Genomic DNA, 14,166 nt, shown 5'->3' with positions numbered 1-14,166 from the left:
CGGAATTTTCATTATGTATTCGGTGTGCCCACATTTTTTCGGCTAGTTTGAAATAAAAACTGTGGAATATAACACAAGTTTACAGTCAATTAGAGGCTCTGGCAGCGAAAATACATGACTGTACCACAAACGCACCTCAGGTAAACCGATTGGAACACGGCCGATGTCGCCACCTGCAACACACTGATTCAATGCCACACCCAATATATCAAGAACACGTTCGGAATTCACGTGGCTCGACAATTTGCGTACAAATCCTAAAAACCTAAATCACTGAAGGACCCAGAGCAACGTCCAGAGAGCCTGTCATCTCAAGTTGTTCGATGAACTGAGTTCTGATGAAAACAGCCGCTTGGCAGATTGACAGTTGGTACAAATTTGGCTATTAGTTCCACAATTTTTTTATTACTCAGGTGGTCGTGTGCTAACCTCCACAGTATTGTGATCGAGAATTTCATCTGAAGAATTGGATAAAGGCGGCGCCCGTTGTCCTGTCTAGGTCTGACCGCATATTATAATAAGCGCAGACGCCAAACATAAATAAGTGTACATTCGTGTCAGATCAGCCTCCGAACGATTACACAAGCGGGTTCGGTTTGCTAGCTGCAGACAGCAGTGTGGGCAGGCGGAGTACTGTAATTGCTTACGCCTCATCATTTGTCGATTTCCCTCATGTCTCACTCATCATATAGATCCCATCTGGTAGGTGTACGTCGGTCAGTCGTCTAGGCAGATGCTCGCACTTTCCACCAGTTGTTCGCCATTCAAAGCTTGTTGCCCTACTTTCATTACGAATTCCATCTTGCGGGTTCTCAGATAGACAGAAGGGGTTCTATTCACCGCGCCTCAGACAGTTATTTAATGGACATTAGTTGCATTCCTGAAGACAAACTAAACAGCGCAGTACATTGAGTGGGCTTCTAAAAGGGTTAGATTTAAGCGAACTTTATCTAGGCACTGTACTCAAGAAGTTTGAGCGATTATGCAGCTGACTGCATCAATCAACACCAGCTCTTCAGATGTTCCTAGGTTGTGTTCCATTAAGGCTGTTGGTATGTGGTTTAGGGGTCCGATGACTTCACACACTTGAGTCAAGCTATCAACTTAAACGGCACGCAGATACTCCAGTTAGGAGTAAACTCACAGAAGGGTCGTGAAATGGAGCACTACAGAATAACACAAACTGCGTCAGCCAAGGCGATGAAACCATCATCCCATTTAAATGTCTTCGTCTTGGACACCTAAGCAGACGCGGTGGCCAGATATCAGGTAGTGCTCTCAACAGTGACGTATTACGGCCAACACAACAACAAACGGGGGCATATCCCAACTAAGGTGCATTCAGTCATGTGTATATGCATGCAGAGAAACATCCACAAACACTGGTCGAGTGCGGCTGCCAACTGATCTGGGAACACATCAGTCAGGAGGCAGGACACGCACCCAAGTTACTTTGGCCCGTAGTCAATTGGAAACTTTTATCCACAAGGTCGGATTATGAGATCTTATTCCACAACGACGTGTTTTACCTTATGATTTTCGTGTATAGGCAGGTGATTCCAGGTTATTAAAGACACGCGTTGAAATCATTTTCAACCTGCACACTTCGTACATGTGATGGTGAGCTCCGTCTGATTGTTTGTTTTGGCCATGGTAACAATGCGTTTGGCCACGGTGAGCGCCATTGTGCGTCCCACAACTGTTGGGCAAGCCTTTAGCAACGTTGATTACGTTGCGATCAGTTAAAGGCGGTACAGATCATTCCAAGGCCGCCGAACATTCTGTTCTTGCTTTGAACATGATTTTCATGATAAACACAGGGAAAGATGAAAAAGTTTCATGAGTTACAAGTTGGAAAGGAAATAGAGATTCGTAACCATTCGTAACCATTTATCAACAAGTCGCGTCAAACAAATATGCGGGTTTTTCAAGAGTCTCACTACAAACCATGAAAACGTTTTCTCATAAGTAGCGAAAATGTATGCACATGTGTAAAACCACATCAAGGCAAGTTTATTTGGCTTACCTGACCTCCTAACTTATCTGAAGTCGTACATCGTAAACCTATCTTCAGTCAACGTCTGCTTCGATGCAAACGAAAATGGATGTGGAAGTTAGCGGAGTTGAAATCTGAAGTAATATCACGTCGGTGTGTTACAGTTCCTAGTTTACATTGCTTTCTGTATGTTATTACTCTACCGGGAATACTGCTGGAAAGACAGAAAAGGTTTAAGCATAGGGAGAAATCCATCACATATCTGGTAATTTCATTATGCACAAAGTGAATTCTTATGCGTTAATTAATTGGAGCATGATATTTTCCACTAGGTACGTTTATTCGTCGAAGTGTGTCCCTTACCTACCACAGGTATGTAAGAATAAAAATTCACTGATTCTTACAACTAAACGTGTCTACATAGCCCTGAGGGTAGGCAGCCTTATCAACTAGTACACCTCGAAGAATCGTATGGGATAAGTATGTGAAAGTTCCGTGTACCTACGAAAACTGAGAAAGAACTATTTGCCCTCATCTCTGTTCAAAATAAGCACACCTAAACGTCATGTAAGACTGAGGCAACATTCACGATATAATCACTGATATCCAAGTATGCCATACGTATAATCACAGTGCACATGCGAATTCTAGCTAGGGAATACGGCTGGGGACTAACAGGATGCATACCATTCGGACTGACGGCCTAGCATGTCCTGAAGGGTTCCCAGCCATGTTGAGGCAGGATTACGTGGGCGTAGTCCCGATGGTGCAAGGATCTCACAAGGTTAGTTTAACTGTAACCAATTCGATTTCTTACCAAGCTATGGAATGTATCCACAAAGTGGGATTTAAATACCTCGCCTAACTTCCCAGACATAAATGTGATTCTACATTACGGACTTATCAAGTTGAATGTCATTCAAGAAGGGTCAGATTCTAGCACTATTGGCTTTATCCCCTTCAATGAGGGATCACATTGATACAGTCCTTGACCAATTTCCGAACGTCACGCATATGCGTCTGATTCCTCCAAATATTCCGCATTTTCGAATGTGCGATCCCCTGTTTTGAAGGTGGCTTGGTTTATCATGATTAACAGCCAAAGAATGTAGTGCTATTTAAAATGTAACACCGATGTAACGTAGAATAACACTAGAAAATAAAACTAAGTAACAGCCAATATTAGCTGTTTACTAATGACGTCAAGTAAAAATTCTCAGTAGATTATAGCTCCCAAGTTTTGAAGTCCATGTGTAATTCATGTCCACCATTAATCCGTAAACACACAATACCCCGTATGGTAAGTGATTTATCGTAAGCACCATTTCACCCTACAGAAAGAAAAACTATAAATCAGGAGGTTGTATATTCCTGAGAAATCGAACAAATTGGTGTGCGTTTTGTGCAGGATTTTTGGAGTAGTTGAATGTGAACACGTTTTTATGTTTTGGCTAGACTCAAGCTTACCCTAGAGAGGAGTTTATACATTTTTAGTAAGCAGTTGATCGCCTTCCCGATGAGTTTTGTCAAAAATTCGGTTGCATAAGCAGCTTGATTAATTTTAAAATTCTCGTGACACCTAAAATGTAATTTTGGCTACCGGGCGGGGATCCTGGTTTTTTTTGCAAGTGGTGATTGAGCTGAGCAGATGACCGCCCTGAAAAAGCAAGACACTGCACGCTTCATACCCCTGAGCATCACTGGATAGATGTTGTCCGTATGAGGAATCTCCGGTTTCGCTCGTTTTTTCTCTGTCTAGAATAATTTATTCAAACTTTGGAGTGATGTTTGCTTGTGCAACATACTGAGGGGTGATTTTACGTGCTTAGAGCTATATGATTTTTCGTTTTCTTGATTCGGGAAATCTTCGCAACAAGCCGTAAGTGCACTTTGATACATGGGTTAGGGAATTTCTTTTCTTCTCGAGCACACTGAGCACTTATTCTTCCCCTACCGTCCTCTTAGCACATTTTTTTCATTTTATTGAATATACAGACCGCAGCAAGTTTCATGAATTGCGGATGCACCAGGATTTACAGAAGCCAGTCACATTAGAGTGTACTTTTCCAGCGCACACATTCCTGTTGCACCACCTAAAGATAAGCCTTACTTACGCACATTTGACCCTCACTATCATTGCGGCATTGCATTGGCGAATGCCGCTATCATAACTCAATGAGCTTAGAATGAGTAATATTGCAAGTTACCGTTTATAGAGAGCTGCACGATCAACCGTTTTTTGTTGTACATAACTCTGGGAAATCCAGAACAGTTCCGTTTTTCTTTACGCCATTAATCGTTTGGATGTGGTTCAACGCTCTGTAAAGTGTAGTCTATGATAATTAATATATGCAAGGTTAACAGTCATTGCTGAAAAAAGCACGAAAACTTAAAGCATTTTCACTACTCCTTAATGTAGTAATGCACTAGAGTGGCATGGCAGACAATAGTTTTAATGTAGTTCAATGAGCAACAATTATACCTACTACTGTCGGTTTATAATACTTCAACAGAGGGCTCTAGTAATTTGTGAATGTGTGCGTCGCAACACTGATGTCATTTTATGGGAGAGGAACATTATTGTCAAGTTTACTGATTCATCCCATAGAACGAGGAGTGTAAGTTGCGCCTGATATATTAAAATCTTGTGTTTAAAAGTTTTCAACCATGTGAAAGATTTGAAGTTTTTTTTCCAAAATATGCAAAGATGGATATATTCTACGATGAAAAGGTATCACACCACACCTCAGGAAAATTCATTTACACGAGTACTTTAACTACCAAGTAGGGAGACCTAATACTTTGAGTTGGCTCAGAAACCCCACTTCAAAAAACCTGGATTCCCTGTTCTCATGAAATTCATTGTGGTTTTTTGAGGAACAACATCAAGCCCAACAGCATTTTGACGAAGAGGCCTGAGCGATTTATGAATCTGAAATCGTAATGTTAAAGAAGTCAATCATCTTTCGGTGGTCGAAAATAAAAATGTAAATCACTGCTAGATAGATAGCGAACCCAATAGAAACAATAATTACTGGATTTCTGTGGTCAGTAGTGTTCGTGCTTCATCCCTTCCATGAGGAATCGCGTACTATTTTTCATGTGTTGCCCGAAGATTCTTTGGAGTATGTATTTAGCCAGTTTTCCTTCCGTGACTTTGGCTTACAACATGAATTTTTGCTCACCAAAATAAACGTACTGTTAAATGGGATTAAATGTTTCTCTTTGTTGCTGTTGCCCACAGATTTGAAGACAAGAAAGCTCAACTGCACGTTGGCGAGGGAGATAACCTTATTTTTGTATGCCCGGAACAATTTTCTTTACATTTATTAATATTTTGGGTAAGCAAAAACTCATGGCTTTGTATGTGTGCTTGCTATTGCTTTTGCCCCAAAACATACGCCCACTTGATTAAACTATCGAATGCCCCACTGTGAATCACTGACCGGAAATTGTCTTCAAGCCGAGTAGCTACGGTACTGATACACACCAGTTACGAGAGTGATGTTGTAGATTTAAGGTTCATAGGTTCTGCATTCCCAAAACAATATAGTTTGGCAGAGAGTACTCTTATGAGAATTGTCAGATTACTTTAAGTGCACGAGAAGGCAGCATTTCGGATATGACAGAACAGTCAGATAGTCTTTCTACCGATTTCCGTTTGATCCGATATTTGACATATTAGAGGCTTTGTGCTGTGTGTTAAGGACAAACCTGCAAAGTCTGAAGTTTCGCACCTCAGGTGTAACACCCGTTAGCGCACCACAAATTAAGTCCAAGTCAGTCTTTTCAGTTTCCTGTCCATAAGAGTTTGGATTAATTTTGAACCATCAAAAGACTTCGAAAAAATTTATTGTATTAAATTTATTGAATTTAAATGCTATAAATTCGCTAATCAATAACAACCGCCTTTGAAAACACCATTACAATGTAAACCGACCCCATAGTCTACACACATTATGATCGTTGTTTCATATATATGCCTAAATACTCAAAGTACTAGGCGAAAAGTTACGTGTTCTCTCCTGTGTCCATGTAGCGATGACCACACTGTTATAAGATGGGGTGATATGGTATTCTAGATTCAAACCAGTGAAAATCAGATTGAGGCGCTTTAGCATAAAAAAAACCAAAGGATATATACTCTTATTTAGGCGCTCTTTTAGCAAGGCGTGTTTCCTCACCAAATTGCATTAATTAGATCAAAACAAATAAAAACCGAGATTGAAACGGCCAAATATCTGGTTCGTTAATTTTGGATTGGTAAAGCCCATTAAAAATCAGATCGGTGAAAATGTAAAACGATCTCTGACAAAATTTTGGAAATTTAACATAGTATAAAATATATTGCAGATAAAACCTGAACCAAATACAATGTCGCTATCGACTTGAGGAGACCCGTGGCCGACACATCGAAAATGCATAATATATAATAACGAACCTGGTGACCGATGTAGGGGGTTCATCCTCTCTAGATTGTGTTTAAAAGCAAGATATGTGCAGAAAACGGCTTCTGTTCAAACTTATGCTGTGGATAAAAAAGAAAGTGCAACGCTGGAGATGGTCGTAAATTTATAGCACTCAGCCCAACACTCCATAGGATATTCCAATAAAGAACTTTCTGGATGTGTGGTCAATTTGCTGGTGACAAAGTGTCCCGTTTATACCGGCCATGAGGTACCAAGTGTTTCTGGTTTCTTTATTTAGACATACAGTCAAACGGCGTATGATTACTGCGACACATCCGGCGAACAAAGCGTGCACCAGCTGATGTCTTGCAAACAGCAGGAGCGTCAAACCGAGTTCATTCTGAAAGTCAGTCAGTTCTCAGAGCTGACTCACATTCCAATCTTTCGTCCAAATAATCCTGTCTATTTTTTGGGTAAGTTACTTATTGTCATAAAAAAGAATGGTCTACGAAAACACACAGTGTGAGTTAGGTTTGCGTGTCACCCCTTCATTCATCATTCATTGCTACAACGGTGGTAAATGTATTCATCTATTGAAAGGGCAACACTTAATTTCGAAACACAGCATAGGTAAATAAAATGTTATAACTAGGTATTTTGGCAACCATCTTATAGAATGGATATATTACATATATATTACATTTATTTCATATACACATGTACATATATGTAAATATATAGATAGTACACTCTACATAGTGTTCCATCTTTTACCACTGCCCGATTCGAGTTTGACCCGGAACTTCTAAGTGTTGTCCCCAACATCAGTAACACTGTACCTTGTAAGAGCGCTGCTCACTTTATACTTTAGCCAAATGCAAAAGTGATCCTTCTTAAGAATACTACGTGAGCAATTTTTGAGCCACGTTGTAGTGGAGAGACTATGAGTCCTAGTTAAAGACTAATTAAAGTTTTGGTCAAAGAGTTGCGGTTATTGTTGCATTTGTATTGCATACATACACATGTGCAAAGTTATGGGCTTAAAGAAAAGCATGATGTCAATATTTGCCCTCCTCATTTGTTAATTCATAGTCTGATTTTCTAATTCCACTTAGCTATCTCTAGGCAAGACACGTAAAATGTGAGCTGATTCTGTCAGGTGCATCACTCTTAGTTCGAGAAAATAACCACCTAAAAAGGTGGTGTATTTTAGAAAGAATTTTCCACCACCAATCCTAGTGTACCTTAAGGCTTGAGTTGTAAGCTGAGGCCACATGGCCGTGACCTTTAGGAGCGTCACGGATATGTTGCCTCAGGTCACTGTACATTTGAGAATTACGGTCATTCACGTAAACGATTCTGCCTTATAAGACAGTGAGGCCATCTAACGCAAAAATTGCTCTGATATATTTGGCACATACATAGCAATAATCATCCTAAATTATCGTTATTAATTTATTTTGCTTATTTTTATTTTATTATTTTAAAATTTCATTTATTTTGTTTCATTTTGCCATTGACATTGTTGCTATTAAGGGCATAGTGGTATATTAGGAAACAAAAAAACTTACCAGGAGTGATTACGGCCAATATTGACACCGCAAAGTTAAACGTTTTATGAAAGGTAGCAACTTATCCACAGTCCTGAATACCATCAAAATTACGTACCATATAGATAACGACTTTTCTAAGTTGCTTCATGTGGCAGTTTTTATCTTTCAAATCTTTTTAGCTCAACCGCCTTACTGTGAAAAACACGGAATGCGGATTGTTGTCAAACTGAGCACTGGAAAAAATTCAGAAAATAAAACCAAAGCTATCGGTGAGTAGCAGGCCCATGAACTTACGTGTGTTTACAGGTACAAGTGTAAAACACAACATCTTTGTCTGGATCCAGTTTTCTGCTAACAGAAATGTCTGCGCGTAGCTTTGTTATCATGAAATGTATGCCGCTCTATATAGAAAAAAATCTTCACTTGAAGTAAGCTAATTTGGAGCAAAATGTTTGTTTCTCTTCAACTTCATAAAGTACAGGTAGACTAGCACACAAACGCGCAACGTCTACGTAACTACTACCGGCCAATACGGTTGTGAATGATGTTAAAATGAGGAGTATTTCAGGTTCAAAAGACCCCAGTGATATCAGGAGATTATCATTTTCAGAGACTCAGCATAACATTAAACAGTAGAAAGATGGCACCGTCTGTTTCATCTCGTTGTCATTCTTCTGCGATCATATTAGCCCGATTGTACCATATTTGCTCCACGCTTCAGTCGTTACTATTCCAGGCCACACTCTGACATATTTTCCGAGCCTAAAAACCTACTGGCAGTCAGCCTCATTATGACGCAATTTACCTGCTTGCACTCCTTTGCTTTGGTAAAAGCAATTCGTCAAAAAGTGGTCAGCGATCAGGGTTTCTTTAGTAGGAACTGCAAAGTATTAGGTCTTTGCGTTACGTATTCTTTATTACTAATCATATTTAGATGCTAGGGGTCAGGTACATAGGCGTCATTGATTAAAAACCAATATTGGTCCGAATGGTCCGAATGGGAAAATGGAGTCAATTCGAGTAAAAGGCCTATTGTATCATCTTCAATGGGACTGTTGAGGTGTTAAATCTATTGGGGTCATAGAATTTAGTGAATCTCCCTTACGAACGGCCAAACATCTACTAATTCACGAAACTAGTAATATTGTGATGTGTAGCACACCTTTAATCTAATGCGCAGAATACACATATGCGTAAATTCGACCTTGGTGTAAATACGTCGAACACCAGACTCAACTGATGGGTTCGTATATACACTAATAATTTACTATTGATCATTGCTTCAGTCCCAATGGCAAGCAGACCACACAAAATGCGAAATGAAGGTATAAATAAAAAATATTCATGAGTAAGGTAGCCCATGAGAGACTGAGTGTGTGGTATTCCCAGCTGTATCCACTTATTGGTCTTTATATTGTGCGTAATTTATTTAACAGACGGTCTAAACAAATGGTACTTAATTTCCGGATCCATTATAACGCCCACTGTACTAAAAGTTGGTATTTGTGAGATTCAAAACGAATGCCAGTTTCGTTCACGTTTAAAGATAGTATTCTTTTCTAAAATAATTGTTCGAATTATGTACTACCATCAGACAAGAGGACTTATCAAGAGATTGTTTGATTTTTTAGCGTTACATTGCATTCAAGATAAGCTCACTTTTCCCATAGCACCTGCAAGATATGAGTCAGTTTCTAATTGTGCAAGTTAACATGGGAAAATACATGGCTTGGGGTGTGGATTTCATTTACGATAATCTCACGGAATTACATTGCTTCAGCCGTAAATCGATAAGTGAGCAAAACCATTTGTCAGTGTTTAAAATCCTCCGTCTGAACTGATCACGAGTCTGTTAATATCTCGTAAGCTGCGTCGTGATAGCTGACGGAGTGTTTGTTTCACACCAAACAATCGCTAGAAGACACTTCCAATGAGTCTCCTTTGCCGCACTTTTGGTGATATGATAGGAGACAATTGGATATGTTGAGAACTCAGCATACTAGCTGGAGACATTTAGCAGCAGTTTAAGAAATGATAGAGCGTTCCACAACAAGATAAATAACCTGGGAAAATTCTGAGGTTCTGGAGATGCGATGCTGTTTCGGAACGTATGCGGTACATTTTCTAAGAGTTTCAGCCCAACAAACACAACGTATTCTGGATGGATTGAAACAATCCGTGCCTCCGTATTAGAAGGCATATTTATACGTATGCTGTTGTGGTATTGTTCCTTGTCCAATCTGCAAAGCTGTCATCTGGGAACCACTGAACTTCATCAGCACGCATACTGATAATCAACGAATGCCGTTTTCTACTCTACTTTTTTAATGTTTACTCCGGAAAAGGACTTTTTTAATGGTGGGAATGATTTCCTATGAAGGCTTGGAAGTAATGAACGGGTAGACACAAATGAATGATAGAATATTACTCACACAAGAGCTGACTTTTTTCTTTAGTGCGTGCTTTGTTATTAGCGAGTTGTAGCTGGGGTGTTGCTGTTGCTCATCACGTTTAGTGACAGTGGGATGATGGGTCACTACGAGAAAAGCAGATTCTGCATTCCACTATTTCCTTCAAAACAAAGGAGTCTTCTTACGCCCTACTGCTTGTGAATAGTTGTCAGGTAGTTCTATCTTGGAAGTTCCTATCAGATCCTCCAAATACACAGGTAGGATTTATACAAAGAAGTAAACAATGTTGATATGAGCCGGTTTTCATAAGCGGTTTACCTATCGCAAATCACGAAAAGGTTCAACGTAAAATTTGAATGACATTACATTAGAATTTCACACATTTGTTCACCCTGTGGAAGAGGAAAACCAATAAAACTCAGTTTGAACTCATTTCTTTCATTTTAGATTCACAGAGTGAAGTACCAACGATTCAGAACTCTCAGATTCAAAATATCAAAGCCAATCTGCAGCGTCGTGATGGTCAGAACAATTGGGTGAATTATCAGATATTTTTGTTGCCCGGGGTGCTGGCACTCTTAACGCTAGTCGGAATGCAATTGGTAATATGCGCATTCTGGATACCGCCGTCTTTCGTTCAACGTTTAAGACACTGTTTTCGACGTTGCTGTCGCACTAAAAAGAAGAACACGATGTGTGGTGACTCTGACGAATATCAAACCATGAATCATTTGGAAAACAACATACACGCAGTTGACACAGCTCATCTCGACTGGAACTTGCAACCTTCTAGGGATAATTTCCGATACCTCTACCCATTCAGATCAGCTGATGATTCCGTTCATATGGTCCCCAAACATCAATTCCACCAGAAGCATTACAATAATCCTGATTGTTTGAATACCCAGTTGTGCGGGACTGAGTCCATACAAATGGCTCCGCTGTATACGTTCATCGATAGTGATAATATCAATGCAGTGCATCATAGTAATTTTCAGCCGGTCTATGTTGTGGATAATCCCTTGGCTCTTGTAAGGGAACATCAAGAGTGTCCGGTATCTATTGTGAACACGTCAAATTCCACCACAGACTCCATCAAACACTCTTCGGTCAGATTTGTATGCTGAAATGCCTATATTGTACAACAAACCCAATGCATGGGTTCGTCATGTCCGATTTTTTTCTATTTTCATATGTTTCAAATATCTGGAGTTTATTAAAACATGCATTTTTATGCGGAACATTGCAGAAATGCACCTGATTACCATAACGACGAAGATAATAGGTTTTTTTGTTGCAGACAAACTGATGATACAAACCCACAGTATTAAGATGATGGTTGTTTTGGTTGATTAGGTCAGTGGATACACACTTTCACAGACATGACCACAGAACCACACAAAAAGCCCACTAATAATTGTCTGAAAAGCGAGATTATACCACCAAAATCATTTTATATTACTCCTAAATGATGGTGAAACTTATTGTTCTGCATCAACTTTGGAATATCTCGTTTGGAAAGTCAGTTGTTGTATCAGACTTTAGTCGTAGCAATATCAGTTGAAAAGGTACTAGAATTAGAGCGCAATAAATATTTCCATTCAACCTGGTGAGTTCCCCATAATCGACAGAGATTAATCATGAGGCTGAGGATCGTCGCTACTAGGTGTGTTAATATAAGTTGACAAATTGTTTCCTGCCATTGGATAAAATTTGTAGCGTAGTACATGGCTAATCTATTAATAACGAAAATGAAACGACTTTATGTAAACAGCATCTAGTAACTTCACAAGTGGAACGCACTGCAGAATTTTGATGACAGAAGAAAACCGCTTTCACGATATTCCGGTGAAGTGTTATAGCTTCTTAAATGGGTTATATAAGTTAGGTCCTAATGATAAGAAAACAATGATGTATACAATGTGTACGCGTCGGTTTCTGTGGCCTGACTGTGCCCGCGGACACAAATAACGCAGGTATGTTTTGTCGGAAATCTACTGATTACTGTAAGTTTATCTTGTTACTAATATGTGGTGACTTTTGAGAAAGTAAATGGAGATTTTGTACACCGGTAAGTTACACGCTTTATCTGACAAACAAGACACTATAAATAGGAATTTAATCACAAGTATAGGGCAACTTTAAATTTGCAACCAGAGATTTAAGGTTTCTGAAAGTGCAATTCTTGGATAGCTAAAAAAGTAAACATACTACATTGGGATTTGTCAAGCAACCTGGATCTAAATAGAAGTAGATGGAGTAAAATAATTGCAGACTGCATGGTGAATCGAATACTTAATTCCATTCTTACATGCACGAATCACATTTGGGCAATCCTTGACTTTCAGACAAGAGTTAGACGAAAGCTCTATGATGACGTTTTGAGAAGACTGTGCGACAACAGCTTGATTCTGAAATACCTAAACCACTCTTGCACTACTACGTGGCTACCATTACCAAGTTATTTCCGCATTTGTCGATCATCCACGAGCCGTACCTTACATAGTATTTTCGGGCATTACCAGACGATGGTAGTCTATCTTTGATGGTTTCGTAATCAAAAGAATAATAACTGTAAATTTTTAAGACCAACTACAGAAAACATCCTGATGAAGTGATTCTAAATTGCGCGAAGTTTCCGAAAAAAGGCCAAAAAATTCCATTTGTGCAACTGTTAAAGAGTCATATTTTGTGGTTAATTGAGCTACACTGAGGATCCTCCTGTCAGCAATCGTCTTTCATATGCTGTTTGCACAATATCGGTCAGTTTACCCAAATACACGTAGAACATGTAAGTCAGTAGATGGTAAGTGGATTTCACCGAGTGGAAATAGTAGCTTAACAAATGAATATGTACAGCCGAGTAAAACACTTTGTACTGAACAGGTATTAGCCTCGATTGATATGATTTTTTATCTTTTTGAGGCTTCATAATTGGGCCCTAATATTAAAAGCCACGAACTTGGGTATGGTACATACCTTGTCGACTTTGATGTCCAGTGATCTACCGGCAATCAACGAAGCTGGTTCGTGATGGGACTTATTAAAGCCACTCTATCCAATTTTCCAAAAGCCTGAGAGGACACAATCCTTTAACTCCTTCTTAGACCTCATCAGTCATCAATATATATCACATGTTTACAAGCTTACTGCATGATTATCGCAGTGTGGAAAGACGCGCATAGACAATTATAGAGTAGAGCATGGTAAACGGAATTTAGTGCAAAGGTATAGAGATGCTACGATTCAATGGAATATGCACAAAATCCGACTGATTAAACTTAATTAGCATTTTTTTGCCCAATTCTAGCACCCGGGTGTCTGATTGTATGAGGTAAGCGGAACCGTCTGTAACTATTAGACTCCAAAATGATCATATGTTGAGAATCGGACAAATTAAACTTTCTTCTGTGAAGCAGTTCAAGTTAGTATGCAAACTAGATTTATTTTTTCAGCTTCCGATAAATCGTTCCCTGGGATGACGGCAGTTTGTCGGTAGAGAGCGTAATTTACATCCATGGATTTTTTATTAAGGAGTAAACTGTTATTAAAATTCTCCGTGAGTTTCATTCAATTTTTTGTTAATCGGCTTATCGCTTCATAGCTCCGTCTGATGTGGCAATCTGAAAGTTCGTAAATCGATAGGTCTCAGGTGACAAAGGGGCAAATCCACTGTTGGATGCTGATTGCGTTGTCTTTTCAAAATAAGACGGCCACCGAGAGAACCTTTGTAAATTCAAGTGGCGGAAAATTTTGCCGTTGTGTTGTTTCTGTCATATTCACCAGTGATTTTGCCG

At 39.4% G+C, this 14,166-nt stretch overlaps 1 protein-coding gene across 1 annotated transcript; it reads left to right on the top strand.

Moving 5' to 3' along the window:
* Positions 1–5,241: 5,241 nt before the first annotated feature.
* T265_13379 (hypothetical protein) lies at positions 5,242–11,493 on the top strand (the record flags this gene model as incomplete). The annotated part of the gene is made up of 4 exons (XM_009168648.1): positions 5,242–5,337; positions 6,704–6,878; positions 8,138–8,227; positions 10,817–11,493. Coding segments are annotated over 4 exons (1,038 nt in total), but the record flags the coding sequence as incomplete, so codon positions are not given.
* Positions 11,494–14,166: the final 2,673 nt, after the last annotated feature.

This window comes from Opisthorchis viverrini (assembly GCF_000715545.1).
Source record: "Opisthorchis viverrini unplaced genomic scaffold opera_v5_62, whole genome shotgun sequence".
In the NCBI taxonomy this organism is placed as follows: domain Eukaryota; kingdom Metazoa; phylum Platyhelminthes; class Trematoda; order Opisthorchiida; family Opisthorchiidae; genus Opisthorchis; species Opisthorchis viverrini.
The sequence above is the reverse complement of the archived record's forward strand: the minus strand, read 5'-3'. Positions and strand labels throughout refer to the sequence as shown.